Source organism: Gekko japonicus, unplaced genomic scaffold (genome assembly GCF_001447785.1).
Source record: "Gekko japonicus isolate JY-2015 unplaced genomic scaffold, Gekko_japonicus_V1.1 scaffold691, whole genome shotgun sequence".
Lineage (NCBI taxonomy): Eukaryota > Metazoa > Chordata > Lepidosauria > Squamata > Gekkonidae > Gekko > Gekko japonicus.
In genome coordinates, this window is record NW_015175990.1 from 344724 (window position 1) to 360018 (window position 15295).

Here is a 15295-nt window from a genome sequence, read left to right on the forward strand (position 1 = left end):
TACATTCATGCTCCTCACAGGATTCCCCCCTCCTGTCTTTCTCAAACCTACTTTACTTTAGCGTTTTGGGAAAGATCTCAGTAAAGCCTGGACAGCTGCTATATGCCAAACATTTCCCCCAATCCTGTCCATGCAGCATCCATTTCTGCCCCCTGCCACCAGAGGACTTTTTGTTTGTTTTTTCAAAAAAAATCAGCAATTGAATACTTTTATTTATTTATTTTGTTAGATTTGTATCCCACCCTTTCCACATAGCAGGCTCATGTTATATTGGTATACTGTTATAACAATATATCTCTGGCCCTTTCCATTGCTGAGATATAAAGGGAAAGGCATATCTCCATGATGGAAGGGCTTGAGACTGGCTTTTTAAAACTTGCTGTTGAACATACTGTTATAATGGTACATTGATATAACATACTGCAGATTTTTTTACAAACCTAAAAATGCCCCAGGGGTTAGGTGGGGGTGGCCACTGCTGGGGGACTGGAGGCTGTGGGGAAACCTGCCCTGCGGAAGCTGCACTGTATTGGCAGCTGCACCAGCAACAGGGCAGCCACACAAGCCTGTACTCATGCTGAAACCGCTTTGCTTGCAATCCACCACTTGTGTAATGGTGCTGAAATAGTTACCTTGGTGCTTCTTGCAATGAAAAGTCTACATTGTAGTTCTTGATTGCCTATAATGTCTTCATGTGCATTTCAGTATTCTTACTGTATTACAGAATGACCAGAAACTCCCAAAGCATACAAAATTATGACGGAGTGTTTGGGCAGACACCTTTACTACCTCTAAATGGATCAGCACGGCCTTGATGCCATCAATTTATTTATTTATTTAATTAGATTTTTAGCCCTCCCTCCCAGCAAGGCCGGCTCAGGGTGGCTTACACAGCAATATAAAACAATACAATATAATAATACAATATAAAATTCAATTAAACACAGATTTAAAACCATAGCCATGCAGCTTATTAAAGTGCTAGCATTTTATTTTATTTATTTGTTTGTTTGTTCAAATTTATAGCCCGCCCTCCCCGCAACGGGCTCAGGGCGGCTCACAGATAGGGCAACATGTGCCAACAGTTAAAACACAAATAGGGCAAAATATGCCAATAGTTAATCAATAAAACAAGATAAAACCGACATTTAAAACAGCATAAAGTGTTCCAGATGTTTCGAAAGATCTTCAATCACAAGATGGTATCCTGGGGATGGTAGTCCGAATTCCATGGCATCCCGGGAATGTTAGACTCAATTCAGTGGTATGGTTCCACGTGATATTACAAATGTCTTGTCACAGGGCCATCACAAACCCCAATGTTATCTAATCAATTGGTGGTGGTGGTGCAACAACGATGGTGTAGCGATGGTAATACAGTAGTGATGGTACGGTGGTGGAGTAGTGTGATGGTGGTGGTGGCTCCTACTCAAAAGCCTGGTGGAAGAGCTCCGTCTTACAGGCCCTGCGGAACTGCGCAAGGTCCCGCAGGCCCCAGATCTCCTCCGGGAGCTCACTCCACCAGGTAGGAGCCGCCACCGAAAAAACCCTGGCCCTGGTTACAGCAAACCTGGCCTCTTTGGGGCCTGGCATTGCTAGGAGGTGTTGAGACCCTGACCGTAGTGCCCTTGGGGGAACATATGGGGAGAGGCAGTCCCTTAGGTATGTCGGACCCTGGGCATATAGGGCTTTAAAGGTAAGAACCAGCACTTTGAAGCGAATCCGGTACGCTATTGGCAGCCAGTGCAGTGCTTTCAACGCAGGCCGGATGTGCTCCCGCCTAGCGAGGCCCATCAGCAGCCTAGCTGCAGCATTCTGCACTAGCTGCAGCTTCCGGATTTGCGACAAAGGCAGCCCCATGTAGAGAGCGTTACAGTAGTCTAGCCTCGAGGTGACTGTCGCATTGATCACTGTGGCCAGGTCATCGCGGTCAAGGAAGGGGACCAACTGCCGAGCCAGCTGAAGATGGTGGAAGGCTGATTTGGCAGTGGCCGCCACCTGGACCTCCATAGTTAAGGTGGAGTCTAGGAGCACTCCCAAACTCCTAACCACCGGCGCTGACACCAGAGGAGCCCCATCGAAGGTCAGGAGAGGGAGCCCCAACCCCGACCCGACTCAGACCCAGGACCTCCGTCTTCGCTGGATTTAGTTTCAGCCGACTAAGTCTGAGCCAACCAGCTACATCCTGCAACGCCTGGTGAAGATCTTCTGGGTTAGAGCCAGACCGGCTGCCCAGCATCAGATAGAGCTGGGTGTCATCTGCGTATTGATGACACCCAAGCCCATACCTCAGGGCAATCTGGGCAAGGGGGGCGCATATAGATGTTGAACAACATCAGGGACAATACTGCCCCCTGAGCAGGGCCGGCTCTCTCACTAGGCCAGCTAGTGTCTGGCCTAGGGCGCAGCTCCGTTCAGGGCACCAACTGCCCTGCCGCCTTCCTCCAAAGGCCCCCACCATCCCTGCCCAAAGCCGCTGTCTGCTAGTCTAGCTCGCTGCCGCGGCACGCATACTGCTTGCCATGCGCCCGTCCTGCCTGCCCCAACTCACGCACAGTGCGCCCATTGGTCCGCTGGCTGCTGCGCCTGCGCCCATCGCCGATTCGCCCCCGCCACCCTCAGCCAGCCAGCATGATTCCCACAGTCGCACTCGCTGACACTGGCAGCTGCCCCAGCCAGGCACTAGCCAGCCCAGCCCGCAGGGAAGGTAAGTTCATGAGCTGGCCCTGGGGGGTGGGTGGCGGGGGTGGCGAGGGCAGCGGCAGCAGTGGGGATGGTCGAGGGGCGAGGGCAGCAGCAGCGGGGGGGAAGGCGGCGGCACCCCGAAGGCTTCCATCATGCTGCCTGCAGCCTGCTGGCGAAGCGAAAGTGCCATCGCCGTCGAGGCGGGGGGCGGCTGGCCTCAGGGAGGGTCTGCACCGGGGGGGGAAGCAGCCTGGCACACAGACTCCCTCGTCCTTCCCGCAGCACCTGAGCAGACTCGGATGGCCTGCGCTGCCTGGCTGTGGGGGGCGCTGGCGCCCCCCGTGCGCTGGGGTAGGTGGCCTGGCCGGGGGGGAAGGGAGGCCCAGGCTGTGACCTGCTGGAGCTGCCCCACTGCAGCCTCCTTAGGAGGGCCCGGGTGGAAAGGAGGGGGCCCTTGGAGGAGAGCTCGAGGGAAGGGCCCAGCCGGGAGGGGGAGCGCTTGCCATTTCCAAACCAGAGGCGCGCTCCCGGTCTAAAGTGACGCGTGCAGCCAGTGTGTCACGTGGTGTCACTCTGTCCCCCCACCCAGGCGGCCAGCTGGGAGGTCTTCAGGCCCCACCAGGAGGTTGGCATCTGGGGGGCGCCACGAGACAGCCTCGCCTAGGGCGCACAAACTCCTCGGGCCAGCCCTGCCCCTGAGGCACCCCCCATTCAAGAGGATGTATCCGGGACTGCTGGTCCCCTATCGCCACCCTTTGTCCCTGACCTTGGAGAAAAGAGACAAGCCATTGAAGGGCAAGCCCCTGGATCCCCATGTCAGCGAGGTGGCGAGCCAGCAGTTGGTGGTCGACCGTATCGAACGCGGCCGACAGATCTAACAACAGCAGTGCCGCCACGCCACCTCGATCCAGATGCCTTCGAAAGGTTGTCAACAAGAGCGACCAGCACTGACTCAGTCCCATAACCCGGGCGGAAACCGGACTGGAAAGGATCTAGGACAGAAGCATCATCCAGAAAGCCCTGCAGCTGTAACGCCACCGCCCTTTCAATAAGTTTGCCCAAATAGGACAAATTGGACACTGGCCAATAGTTGACAATAACTATCGTTTGATTCCTCAGCATTCAGTCAGCTTCTTAGTCTCCATCAAATGTCCCAGGTACTCGGGTCAGGCTATACTTGGGGGACCCCGGGGTCGGGCCCGCTCTCCATAAATTGTCAGGTGGCAGTGGTGGCGGCAGCTCCAAAGGTCTGGCAGAAGAGCTCCTCTTATATGTCTCTCTAACAGATCCATTCTACCACATTTCCAAAGGAACAGGATTACTTATGGAGTGGGACTAAACAAAGAAGCAAGCAAACAAAAAAGCCCTGCTGGGTCCCATTCCAAGAGGTTTTCCAGCAGTTATCTGAAACTGGGTGGTTCAGATCAGCAGATCCCAGATAAATTAACTCAACAGAAGAGAGTTAGGTGGGGTTTCAGTCTTTGTTGGGAGTGCCAAGAGAACAAAGCAGCCCTGGTACACGGGGCACAGGGGAAAAAGGAAGGTTGGCAGGGGCAGGCAGGACAGAGAGAGCTAAGGGGAAGTCTATTGCGAATAAATTTGATAAGCAAAAATGCAGTGAGATTAGACAGTGGAAAAAAAGAAATGGCCACACCGTTATTGCCGCAGTAGCTAGGGGAGCAACTGCAAATTCCAAATCATGAAACCCAATCAAGTTTTGATATTTCGATATTGATAGTTAAGTTCTAATAAGAAAGCCATTTTTGTTCCCTGTTGATATACCATTTATCATTAAGAGAGTTTTATGTAACAAAGGTGGTGCTTGACAGTTGGAGAGACATGGTCCTTGATTGGGAATTCAGATGCATTGGTAGAGGCTGAAGCGGGTAGAGTACAGGCTGACATTAGCCTGTGCCTGAAGTGTTTTAACAAGGGCTTGAAATGAAGTACTGACAGGACTCCTTGAGTGCTCTTCTATAAGTGGGGAAAACTTGGTTTCTAACGCTAACCCTCATCTTAGTGTAATTGAGTGGAAATTCACAGCTCGTTTGTGATGATTTTTTTTTCATAACTGCTCATCTTTTCCTATAGCAACTCTCTTTGCTGCCTCTGATGGAGCCAATAATTGGCGTGAGTTTTGCCCACTTCCTGCCGTATGGCAGTGGCCACCTGAATAGTGGAAGTCGCCTTATGGGAAGCTTTGGTAGCGCTACGCTTGATGGGGTATCAGATTACTATTCTCAGCTAATTTACAAGGTACGTTTTTTCCTGTATTAGGTTCTGCAAAATTTCTATAAGAAGCACAGCAACAGGCTTAACCTGGTGATTGACAAGGCCCTGGTGTATCTAAAAAGATTATTTTGTTGCCCTGTTGCCATCAGTCTTTGTGCTTATTAAAAAACAGAAATAATCGGAGCATATTATTTATTTATTTACTTGAATTATGCCCACCTTTCTCCCCACTGAGGGCCCAAAGTGACTGTCACCATTCTCCTCTCCTCCACTGTATGCTAACATTAACCCTGCGAGGTAGGTTATGACTGGCCAAAGGTCACCCAGTGAGCTTTCATGGTGGAGTGAGGATTCAGACCTGGGTCTCCCAGACTGTAGTCTGACACTCTTAACACCACCCTGGCTCTTACAGCCATTATTCACAGGGTTATGAACATTTTACTGCATTTTCAAACCAAAGCAAAGTTGTGATCATAGCCTTCATAGAAAAAGAAAATGGTAACTGGGAACGAACCAAGATAATTCCAGGCAGAAAAGGATTACTTTTTTCAGGCTGGCGTTTGGCAGCATATCCTTGGCTGATTGTTGTTTTTTTAAGTTCCTGTTAAAAGATCTAGCAGGCCTGAGTTTGAATTCCTTCAGTATAAAATTGTGCCACAACTGTTACGACTGTGTTATGCCACTTCAGCGCTTTACAGTAATTGAAGCACAGGCCAGCAAATAAATTATTCCAGAATCAGGAATGGCAGGTAAAGTTCTTATGCTCCCCACCTACAGTAGTTTTCTGCCAGTCCTACTGCACACAAGGGCTGTTCAACCACATATCCCCTTTGCCTCTAGGGTGGGAAAATGGATGGCCACATTTGACCAAGAGGTCACTGATTACTGCCGTTAAACACTGTCTTTTGTGTTCATGAGTAAATTCTCAGGCATGAAAGTCATAATGTAAAGTTGTCACTGCTTGGGGAAAGAGGCCTGTGTTCATTTTTTATTTTCCCCACCCCACCCCTGCCCTGCTGTGGTCTCTTTCCAAACAGAATTTTATAGCTCCTGCAGCAGTACCGGGAGAAAGCCAAATGAGCAGCCCAAAGTGTGACCAGCACTGGCACAAGAAAAGCTGCCTGTGACATCACTGGGGCTGAGTGACGTTCCCCATCCCAGTGCCTGGAACAGAACCATGGCAGTGGTGAGGGAGAAATGGCTCCCTTCACTGTCACCAAAATGCTCACCTGTCCCTTGACATAAACACACTTTGCTCAGCATAGAACACACCGAAAAGTTATTTTGTTTTTGTATTTAATGAAAGGTCTCCTTTCAGTGGAAATGTTGACTGATCAAGGATTTACCATTTTTGCTTCTCGGTCCAAAATCAAGCGTTGTTTCTTTTTTGAGTTGGTCTGCAATGTTTTAGTATTGTTGTTGTTGTTCAGACGCACAGTCGAGTCCGACTCTTTGCGACCCCATGGACCACATCACGCCAGGCCTTCCTGTCTTCTGCTGTCCTCTGAAGTTTGCTCAATTTCATGTTCGTTGCATCTATGACACTGTCCAACCATCTCATCCTTTGCCATCCCCGTCTTCTTTGACCTTCAATCTTTCCCAGCATCAGGGTCTTCTCCAGTGAGTGCTCCCTTCTCATTGGGTGGCCAAAGTATTTGAGCTTCAGCTTCATTATCTGGCCTTCCAGGGAACAGTCAGGGTTGATGTCTTTTAGGATTGACTGATTTGATCTTCTTGCAGTCCAAGGGACTCTCAAGAGTCTTCTCCAGCATCATAGTTCAAAAGAATCTATTCTTCAGCGCTCGGCCTTCCTTATAGTCCAACTCTCGCAGCCATACATGACTACTGGGAATACCATTGCTTTGACCATGTGGACTTTTGTTGGCAGGGTGATGTCTCTGCTTTTTATCATGCTGTTTAGGTTTGCCATCACTTTCCTCCCAAGGAGCAGGCATCTTTTAATCTCATGGCTGCTGTCACAGTCTGCGGTGATCTGGGATCCCAGGAACGTGAAGTCTGTCACTACTTCCACGACTTCCCCTTCTATTTGCCAAGGAGTGATGGGGCCGGATACCATGATCCTAGTTTTTTTAATATTGAGCTTCAAGCCCACTTTTGCGCTCTCCTCTTTCACTCTGAGCAAGAGGCTCTTTAGGTCCTCTTCCCTTTCTGCCATTAGAGTGGTATCGTCTGCATATCTGAGGTTGTTGATCTTTTCCCCAGCAATCTTAATTCCCGCTTGTGATTCATCCAGGCCAGCATTTCGCATGCATATATATTAAATAAGCAAGGTGACAATATACATCCTTGTCGTACTCCTTTTCCTATGCTAAACCAATCAGTTGTTCCATATCCTGTTCTAACTGTTGCTTCTTGACCCTTATACAGGTTTCTCAAGAGACATGTGAGGTGGTCTGGTACTCCCATCTCTTTAAGGACCTGCCATAGTTTGTTGTGATCCACACAGTCAAAGGCTTTAGCATAGTCAATGAAGCAGAAGTAGATGTTTTTCTGTTACTCTCTTGCTTTCTCCATAATCCAGGGAATGTTGGCAATCTGATCTCTAGTTCCTCTACCTCTTCGAAACCCAGCTTGTACTTCTGGCACTTCTCTATCCACGTACTGTTGAAGCCTAGCTTGTAGGATCTTGAGCATGACCTTGCTAGCGTGTGATATGAGTGCAATTGTGCGATAGTTTGAACATTCCTTGACATTGCCCTTCTTTTGGATTGGAATGTATACTGACCTTTTCTAGTCCTATGGCCACTGTTGTGTTTTCCAAATTTGCCGGCAAATTGAGTGCAGCACTTTAACAGCATCATCTTCTAAGACTTTGAATAGCTCAGCTGGAATACCATCACCTCCACTAGCTTTGTTGTTAGTAATGCTTTCTAAGGCCCATTTAACTTCACATTCCAGGATGTCTGGTATTACAGGTATTCTATCAGGTCGGTTCGTATTTTGTAATTGTTCTTGTAAGTAGATTACTTTTCCCGTTATTTCAAATATGCTAGCTAAAAACTTGATGTCCCTCCCTCCTCTGCAGCAGAACAACCTGAGCAATCCTCCCACCCCTCCAGCCTCACTCCCGCCCACACCTCCACCTGTGGCTTGCCAAAAAATGGTCAATGGATTTGCAACCACTGAGGAACTTGCTAGCAAGGCTGGGATGCTAGGGGGACATGACGGTAAGTCGCTGTATATGCCGAGAATGTCCACAGTGAAATCTGGGGTTTCTTTGCTGTACATTTGTAACTCGCTTCACATCAGAATGCTTTGAAATTCTGATTACCTTCTCCACAAAATTTATGGGAGAAATGTTGAGAGTTACGCAAAAACTGATGTTCAGCACAGTATGAAGTAACATAGAGAACTGTGGCCTGGATGTGGGGATTGCGGGTACTGATATGTATTTGCAGATTTTGGACGTTATTGCAGAGATCCTTGAACACAAGGGCTGTACAGTTTTTAGTCTTATGTATTGGGGGGGGGGTGATTTGAGTTAGGATGAAGGCAGCAGCTTGGAAGTCGCTTTTTTACCAACACTCAGCCCATCTTTTCAATTCAATTCAATTTCAGTTTTATTATATGACGGTCCGCAACCAGATCCAGTTAACAAAATCAAACATTATTCAGGTATTCAAATATACAAGTTAAAAACTCCAGATAAAATACAGAAATAGAAGATTTTACAATAAGTAAAGTCCATCTTTGAAAATAAATGAAAACCCCAGCAAAGGGCCTCCATTTGGTATGTTCTGCATCCCAACACTTTCTGATGAACATGTATGAAAATTCCATTGCTGTCATCTCTAGGGGGCACTATTTTGTTTGTTTTTTCTTATTTTCAGTAAATAACTGTGGTGGATTCTCAGGGGTTTGGGTTGTGAGCTGAATTTAACCAAAAGAAACATGAGTGAAGTTAGGGTCAGGTTTTTTCCATATATGTCATCAAGTGTCAGTGTTATGTGCCATCAGGTCACTTCCAACTTAATGGCGATACTATGAATGAACGACCTCCATAAGATCCTATCCTTAATATCCTCGCTCAGGTCCTGCAAACTGAGGGCCTTTGTGGCTTCCTCGACTGAGTCAGTCCCTCTCATGCTGGGCCTTCCTCTTCTCCTGCTGCTTTCCACTTTTCCTAGCATGATTGTCTTTTCCAGCAACTCTTATCTTCTCATAATGTGACCAAAGTATGATAACCTCAGCTTGGCCATTTTAGCTTCTAGGGAGAGTCCAGGCTTTAGGTTATTGACGTGGCTTGTTCTTGCCGTGTTTCAGTTACCAAGGCTCTAGGACCCAAGCAGTTTCAGCTGCCCTTCAGACCTCAGGATGATTTGTTAGCCAGAGCCATGGCTCAAGGTCCTAAAAGTGTGGACGTTCCTGCTTCCCTTCCAACCCCGCCTCATAATAATCATGAAGAACTAAGGTACGTGTCTTCTTTGAACACCTTAGCTGGGCATTGGGTGCCTGGTAGGCTAGTTAGCCCCTTGGTGCTGCCGAACGTTGGGAAGGTTGCTCCCAGCTGTATATGGCCAGTTGTTGTTCCTTCTTGTGCACACCCCAAGCAAATGGTTTGGGCTTGGAGACAACCCTCTAATTCACACCTAGGTAGATCAGGCCAGAAACTGGTCAGGTCGGAAACTTCAGGGTTGTTCATAAAAAGTGGACTCAGCAAGTGACCAGAAGGAACGTACAGATAGCTTGCTGATATCTCAAGTTGCAAATTCTTCTACTGTTGCTCACTGGTAATGTTTTCACTGTTCAAATTTTTATTTGTCCTCTTACCTGGTTAGACCTTGGCCTCATGTCCTCAAATCTAGATGAAACACTCTGTGAGAACCTACTTGTCCCCCACTAGAACAGGGGTGTGGCCTGTTCCTCGTAGCTAGGTCAAGCAGCTGGGCTCTCTCTGGATACAAAGTCTTGGATTTTGAAAACCTGCTTTACTGTGTGAGATTGGGGCATATAAATCAGAGTTGGGCCTCTTTGGATGGCACCGTTTCCACATACAAAATTACACGTTTGGAGTTGTAATTGTTTTGTATGTATTAATGGTATCTTGTAGTACCTTACAAGAATTAATAGCATTCTGGTCAAACAGCTGAATTGCAAAGGCAAAAGAGTGAATTTCTGATGGGAGAGACCAACATGATATACTTGTTAACATCATTGTTTGTTTCTCTTTAAGAAAATGACTCCTGGAATTGCAGTTTGCATCATATTGCTGTCAAATCCAGTTCTCCATCTCCTCATTATTCTTCAGAACTGTGCAACATTTCTCGTTTTCTTTACCTCCCAGGGTTCAAGATCCTTGTGGTGACAGAGACACGCCTGACAGTTTTGTTCCATCTTCATCGCCTGAGAGTGTCATGGGTATGGAAATAAGTAGGTATCCTGACCTGTCAGCTGTCAAGGAAGAGATCCCAGAACCTGTTCCATCTCCTATCATTCCAATCCTACCCACCAGTACTGGAAAGGGTAATGCCCATTTATATTCTAAATGCATGTGCTAATTTTATGTCCTTGTATCATCATTTCCATTAACTATATGTGTTTTTTTCTTTTTCACTAAGGATCAGAAGCAAAAAGGAATTTTATTAAAACAGAACCTGGCTCCGGGTTTTTTGGCTTTCAGCTTGGACCTTCCCCAAATGGTCCAAAATCTGGCCTTGTGTCTGTAGCAATTACTTTACATCCCACAGCTGCAGAGGTAAGGAGATGAAGTTCCAGGAAATCACATTGGGAATCACTTTGATGGGCGACCACATACCTTTGCCTAAACTAGATCAAGATGGGCAGCTGTGTTAGTCTGTCTGTAGGAGCAGAAAAGAGCAAAATTCCAGTAGCACCTTTAAGACTAACAAAATGTGTGGCAGGAGATGTGCTTTCGTGAGTCACTGTTCACTTCTTCAGATACCACAATGCCTAATATGTAGATAAATCTGGACAAACGCAACCCGATCAGTAAACAAGTATAGAAACAACAGTCATGAGAGTCTGACCCACAAATCAGTCATTAAGACTTATAAAGAATGCTATCTATGTATTACAATCTGAAGCACTACAACATGATAACAAAATCATAAGAAAATCCTTGAACCAAGGTACATAATCAACGTCGTCTCCGGATTATATAACAACGTTTCAAAAAATGGATCTTCTTCAGGAGATATTATAATGGTGCGTCTCTCTGTTCTAATAAGTCTAGAAGTAGACCCAATATAGATTTTTTCACACACACATTTTAATAAATACACGACCCAACTTGTATTACACGAACTGTAATATTTTAGTTGCATTCTAAACCCAGGTAAGATTACTTCATCTGTTTGCCAAACTTGTTTGCAGCAACTACAGTGAAAACATTTGAAATGTCCTGTTATTTGTATGTTTTGAATGGTTCCCTTTAATTGCACTCTGGTAGCAATCACCAGAGAGAGACGCCCGGGATCCATTAGAAACATAGCATATTTTGAGCCTGAATGTTAACTGAGATCAGCATCCTATCTGAATTTAGTATTTCTTAAGACTTGTTGTCTAGCACTTATGAAACAGAGAGCTTTTGCACCATTATAATCTCTCCTGAAGAAGATCCATTTTTTGAAACGTTGTTATATAATCCGGAGACAACGTTGATTATGTAACTTGGTACAAGGATTTTCTTATGATTTGTTTATCATGTTGTAGTGCTTCAGATTGTAATACATAGACAGCATTCTTTATGTCTTAATGACTGTTTGATTTGTGGGTCAGACTCTCACGACTGCTGTCTTTATACTTGTTTACTAATATGTAGATAAATCATCTACAGCCTTAAATTGAGGCTTAGAGCAAGTCACGTCTAACCCGTGATGATGTTTTGTGCAGTCTGCAGCGATCTGTGGATGTAATATGTACCTATTCATCTTAGTTTTGGAAACAAGAGCAATAAGAGCATTATATACTCTGATTTCAGTGCAATTTCATTTAGTCATAATGAATTTTACCGATTAAAATTTTCAAGGTGAAAGACTAGGGGAATGAGGCAGGGGGGGAAGTTCCACAAAAATATATCCTTGTTCACCTTTTGCAGTAGCTTCTTCCCAGGATCTTCAGCTTGGGTGCTAGTTTTTACAATCAAGATTCTTTCAGAGGTGATCTTTACCAAGAATCATATAAGGCAGCATGATGATGCTACATCCCACAGCCACTCAGCCGTGGCTCCCTCTGAATGGGCAACCATTTCTGTCCCTCTTTGCAAAACTGATGGCTATATTTCATGGAGAGACGCAAGATTTCCGAAAATGCACACCCCCAATTCCCGCTCTCTCTTTGGCTCTGTCCTGTTTTTCCTTTAACATTTAAGCTGACGCTGTGTGTGCATTTTTTTTCCTCCTCTCTAGAATATTGGCAACATAGTAGCTGCATTTTCCAGCCTCCTGCATGTCAGAATTCCAAACAGTTATGAAGTCAGTAGTGCCCCAGATGTTCCTTCTTCAGTGGGAATGATGAACACTCCCAGAGCAAATCCAGCCTTCGAGTACAGACAGCAGCTCTTGCTTCATGGTCCCCAGCCAGGCACTGTCGGCTCTCTTGGATTCATGGGGCCTTATGGACTCAAACAACCTAACATGCCATTTCCACCAAGTGGTAATGGTAAGTCGGCTTGTGCTACTGAGAGGTTGTTGATAATTACTTTTTTAAATGTACATTTGGAAACTTGAGCACACTTTGAGGGTAGAGAACAAACTGGCCATCCTTCACTTCTGTAATTCAAAGTGTGTTCTTATGGAGGTGATTAGGCAAAATGGGGGTTACACAGTTTCCAGTGAGAGGCATTCTCTATCATTCTGGTGCATTCAATCCCAAACTGTAAGTGGGTAGCATTAAAGAAGCATATGGGGTTGAGGATAGAAAGGCCAATGAAGGTTCAAATGTCTTTATTAAAATTGCACTTTGTAACTAACTCTGTTCTCAATGTCTTAAAGGTTTGGCAGGTTATAAGGCTCACAGTTCCAGTATGACGGATAGTTCCGTGCTGAGGCCACAGTGGTGTTCCCATTGCAAAGTGGTGGTTCTGGGCAGTGGTGTGCGGAAGTCTTTCAAAGAGCCACCTTTCCTGAAGCAGGTACTACTGCAGAAATCATGGTTAAGGGTTAAGATTGTGCGTGTGTATGTACACATGCGCCCATGAAAATTGCTTAAATTTGTTAATCTTTGATGTGGTCTCTGTGCTTCACACCCATGGGATCTAGTGCGCACACGCTGGATCGATCAGCATTGTAGCAAGCTCTTTAACGGATTTTCACGCCCAGACCTCAGGCATGCGCAGGAACCCCACCGCGCATGCCCAGAGGGGAGGGCGCAGACATCCTGCCAGTTCCTTTCTTACTGCCGCGTTGGAAAGACCTCTTTCTCGTCGGTCTGATTGGTTCGCTTTTTTGGCTTATCTGCCTCATGGCTCTTCGGATTTTTCCTCACTTTATTCTCTTTTCTTTAGTACTTCTTTGTTTGTTCTTTCAAAAACTAAAAAACCCCAACAACTTTATTTTCAGCTGAGGGGAAAGTTGCCGGTTTAGCTCAGTGTGGCCTTCGGGCTACCCCCCCTCACCCCTTCTTTCTTCTCCGCTGTTTATTTTTATGGAGAAGAAGTGGGGCTTTTTTAACTGGTGCAAGGGTTGCGGCAGTAAACTTGCTCCACCTGACCGTCATACCCTCTGTATTTTTTGTCTGGGAGAGTCTCATCGACCTGAGTCCTGTCACCACTGTGCTCGCTTTTCGAACCAGACAAGAAAAAATCGAGATGCGCGCCTTGAAGTGGCGCTCCTTGAGTCAGTGTTACATCCTCTCACAATGATGGAGTTCTGAGACGCCTTCAACATCGACGACTCCGGGAGGCTTCCTTATGGTACGGCGCGACGACAGGCGGGCGTTCGGTCAACTCTGAACCGCCCGATCCATTCTCGTTTCTTTTCGAGCCTCCCAGACTTGGGAGAGCCCGACATGCACTCCAGCAGAGAGAGCAGGAGCAAGGGGCTTCTTGCTGGCCCCTCCCATAACCTGGCAAAGCAGGGGGGTGACCAGAATTGCCCCGATGCGGGAGTGAGAAATCGGAAGAACATGGCCGCCATGTTTGGTAGACGCTGCCATCCGGTACTTTTAAACTTTTTTTTCCTGTTGGAGTGATACATCACATTGAAGAGTTTATTTTCTGCATATGTTGGATGAGAGGACTACCCCTTATGGATATTTCCCTGTTGGATGGAAAAATCGGCCGTGGAAAGGTGTTTGGGATTTTAAAATGACATGACAAACTAGGAGGGGGTAAGAGATAATTCTCTGCGAAAAGTACCATTACCCTTTAAGAATCATAATTCTTTGAAATTTACTTGAACCTGACGGATGGAAGTGTGAGGAGATGGATGGAGATAATAAAGCTGGGGTGCTCACATGGGAACAATTTCAGGAAGTCTTGGCAGAAGAAGTAAAGCAAGCTTTCAAACTAGCCTGTGAGAATGTTTTGAGAAAACCCCAGAAGGAAGTGTTGGAGGTGAAGGATGATAAAGAAATAACAAAAGCGGGGTGAGGCACAAGAACTAGAGCAGGAGAAAGAACTGCAGAAATTAACTGCAGAAATTCTTGTATTCTTGGACTCTTAGTTTCAGAGTTGATCTTTCCTTTTTCCATGTAGCATTTATCACTCTTTTGGGGATTTTAGAGTTCTTTCCTCCATCTCCTTGTTTTTAGTCACCTTCTTTCTCTTTCTCCTTTGTACAACAATCTTTAAGGAATGTCCTTTTTTTACTTGTGTTTTTTTTTTTGCTTCAATCTTATTTGGTCATTCCACTGATGTTTTCTATGTACCTCTGATTCATGAGTTACATTCTGCGTGATCCCTTGTCTCTTATCCCGTAGCTCCCTCTCCTGGCTATAATCTTGCAATTCAGCCGTAGCTTGCAAATGCAGACTAGATTCTCTGTTTTCACCAATGTCTACAAATTCATTCCTAGATTCTTTAAATAAGGACTTACAGGCTGTTTCAACAACTTCTTTAATCGTAGTTGACAAGAATCTCTTGAATTGTTCAAAGGTTAGGTCTTCCACCAGGGCTCTTTTTGTAGAAAAAGCCCAGCAGGAACTTATTAGCATAATAGGCCACACCCAACAGCAGAAACTCATTAGCATATTAGGCCACACCCCTGACAGCACAGCTCATTAGCACATTAGGCCGCACCAAGTGTGGTTATCCAGCCACAGCCACCTTTTGCTTGTTATTCTGTTTACCTTGTTTGTTGTCAAAACCCAGGGCTTTTTTGTAGCAGGAACTCCTTTGCATGTTAGGCCACACACCCCTACTGTAGCCAATCCTAATGAGTTTCTGCTGTTGGGTATG

General features: G+C 46.0%; 1 protein-coding gene across 1 annotated transcript in view; it reads left to right on the forward strand.

Moving 5' to 3' along the window:
* Nucleotides 1-15295, forward strand: part of KMT2C (lysine (K)-specific methyltransferase 2C) — a 110689-nt gene that overhangs the window by 78898 nt on the left and 16496 nt on the right. The window contains exons 34-40 of the mRNA XM_015426350.1: nt 4777-4941; nt 7964-8105; nt 9202-9349; nt 10223-10401; nt 10497-10633; nt 12306-12558; nt 12891-13030. Coding sequence (XP_015281836.1) covers nt 4777-4941; nt 7964-8105; nt 9202-9349; nt 10223-10401; nt 10497-10633; nt 12306-12558; nt 12891-13030 — 1164 coding nt within the window. The remainder of the gene's footprint in view (nt 1-4776; nt 4942-7963; nt 8106-9201; nt 9350-10222; nt 10402-10496; nt 10634-12305; nt 12559-12890; nt 13031-15295) is intronic.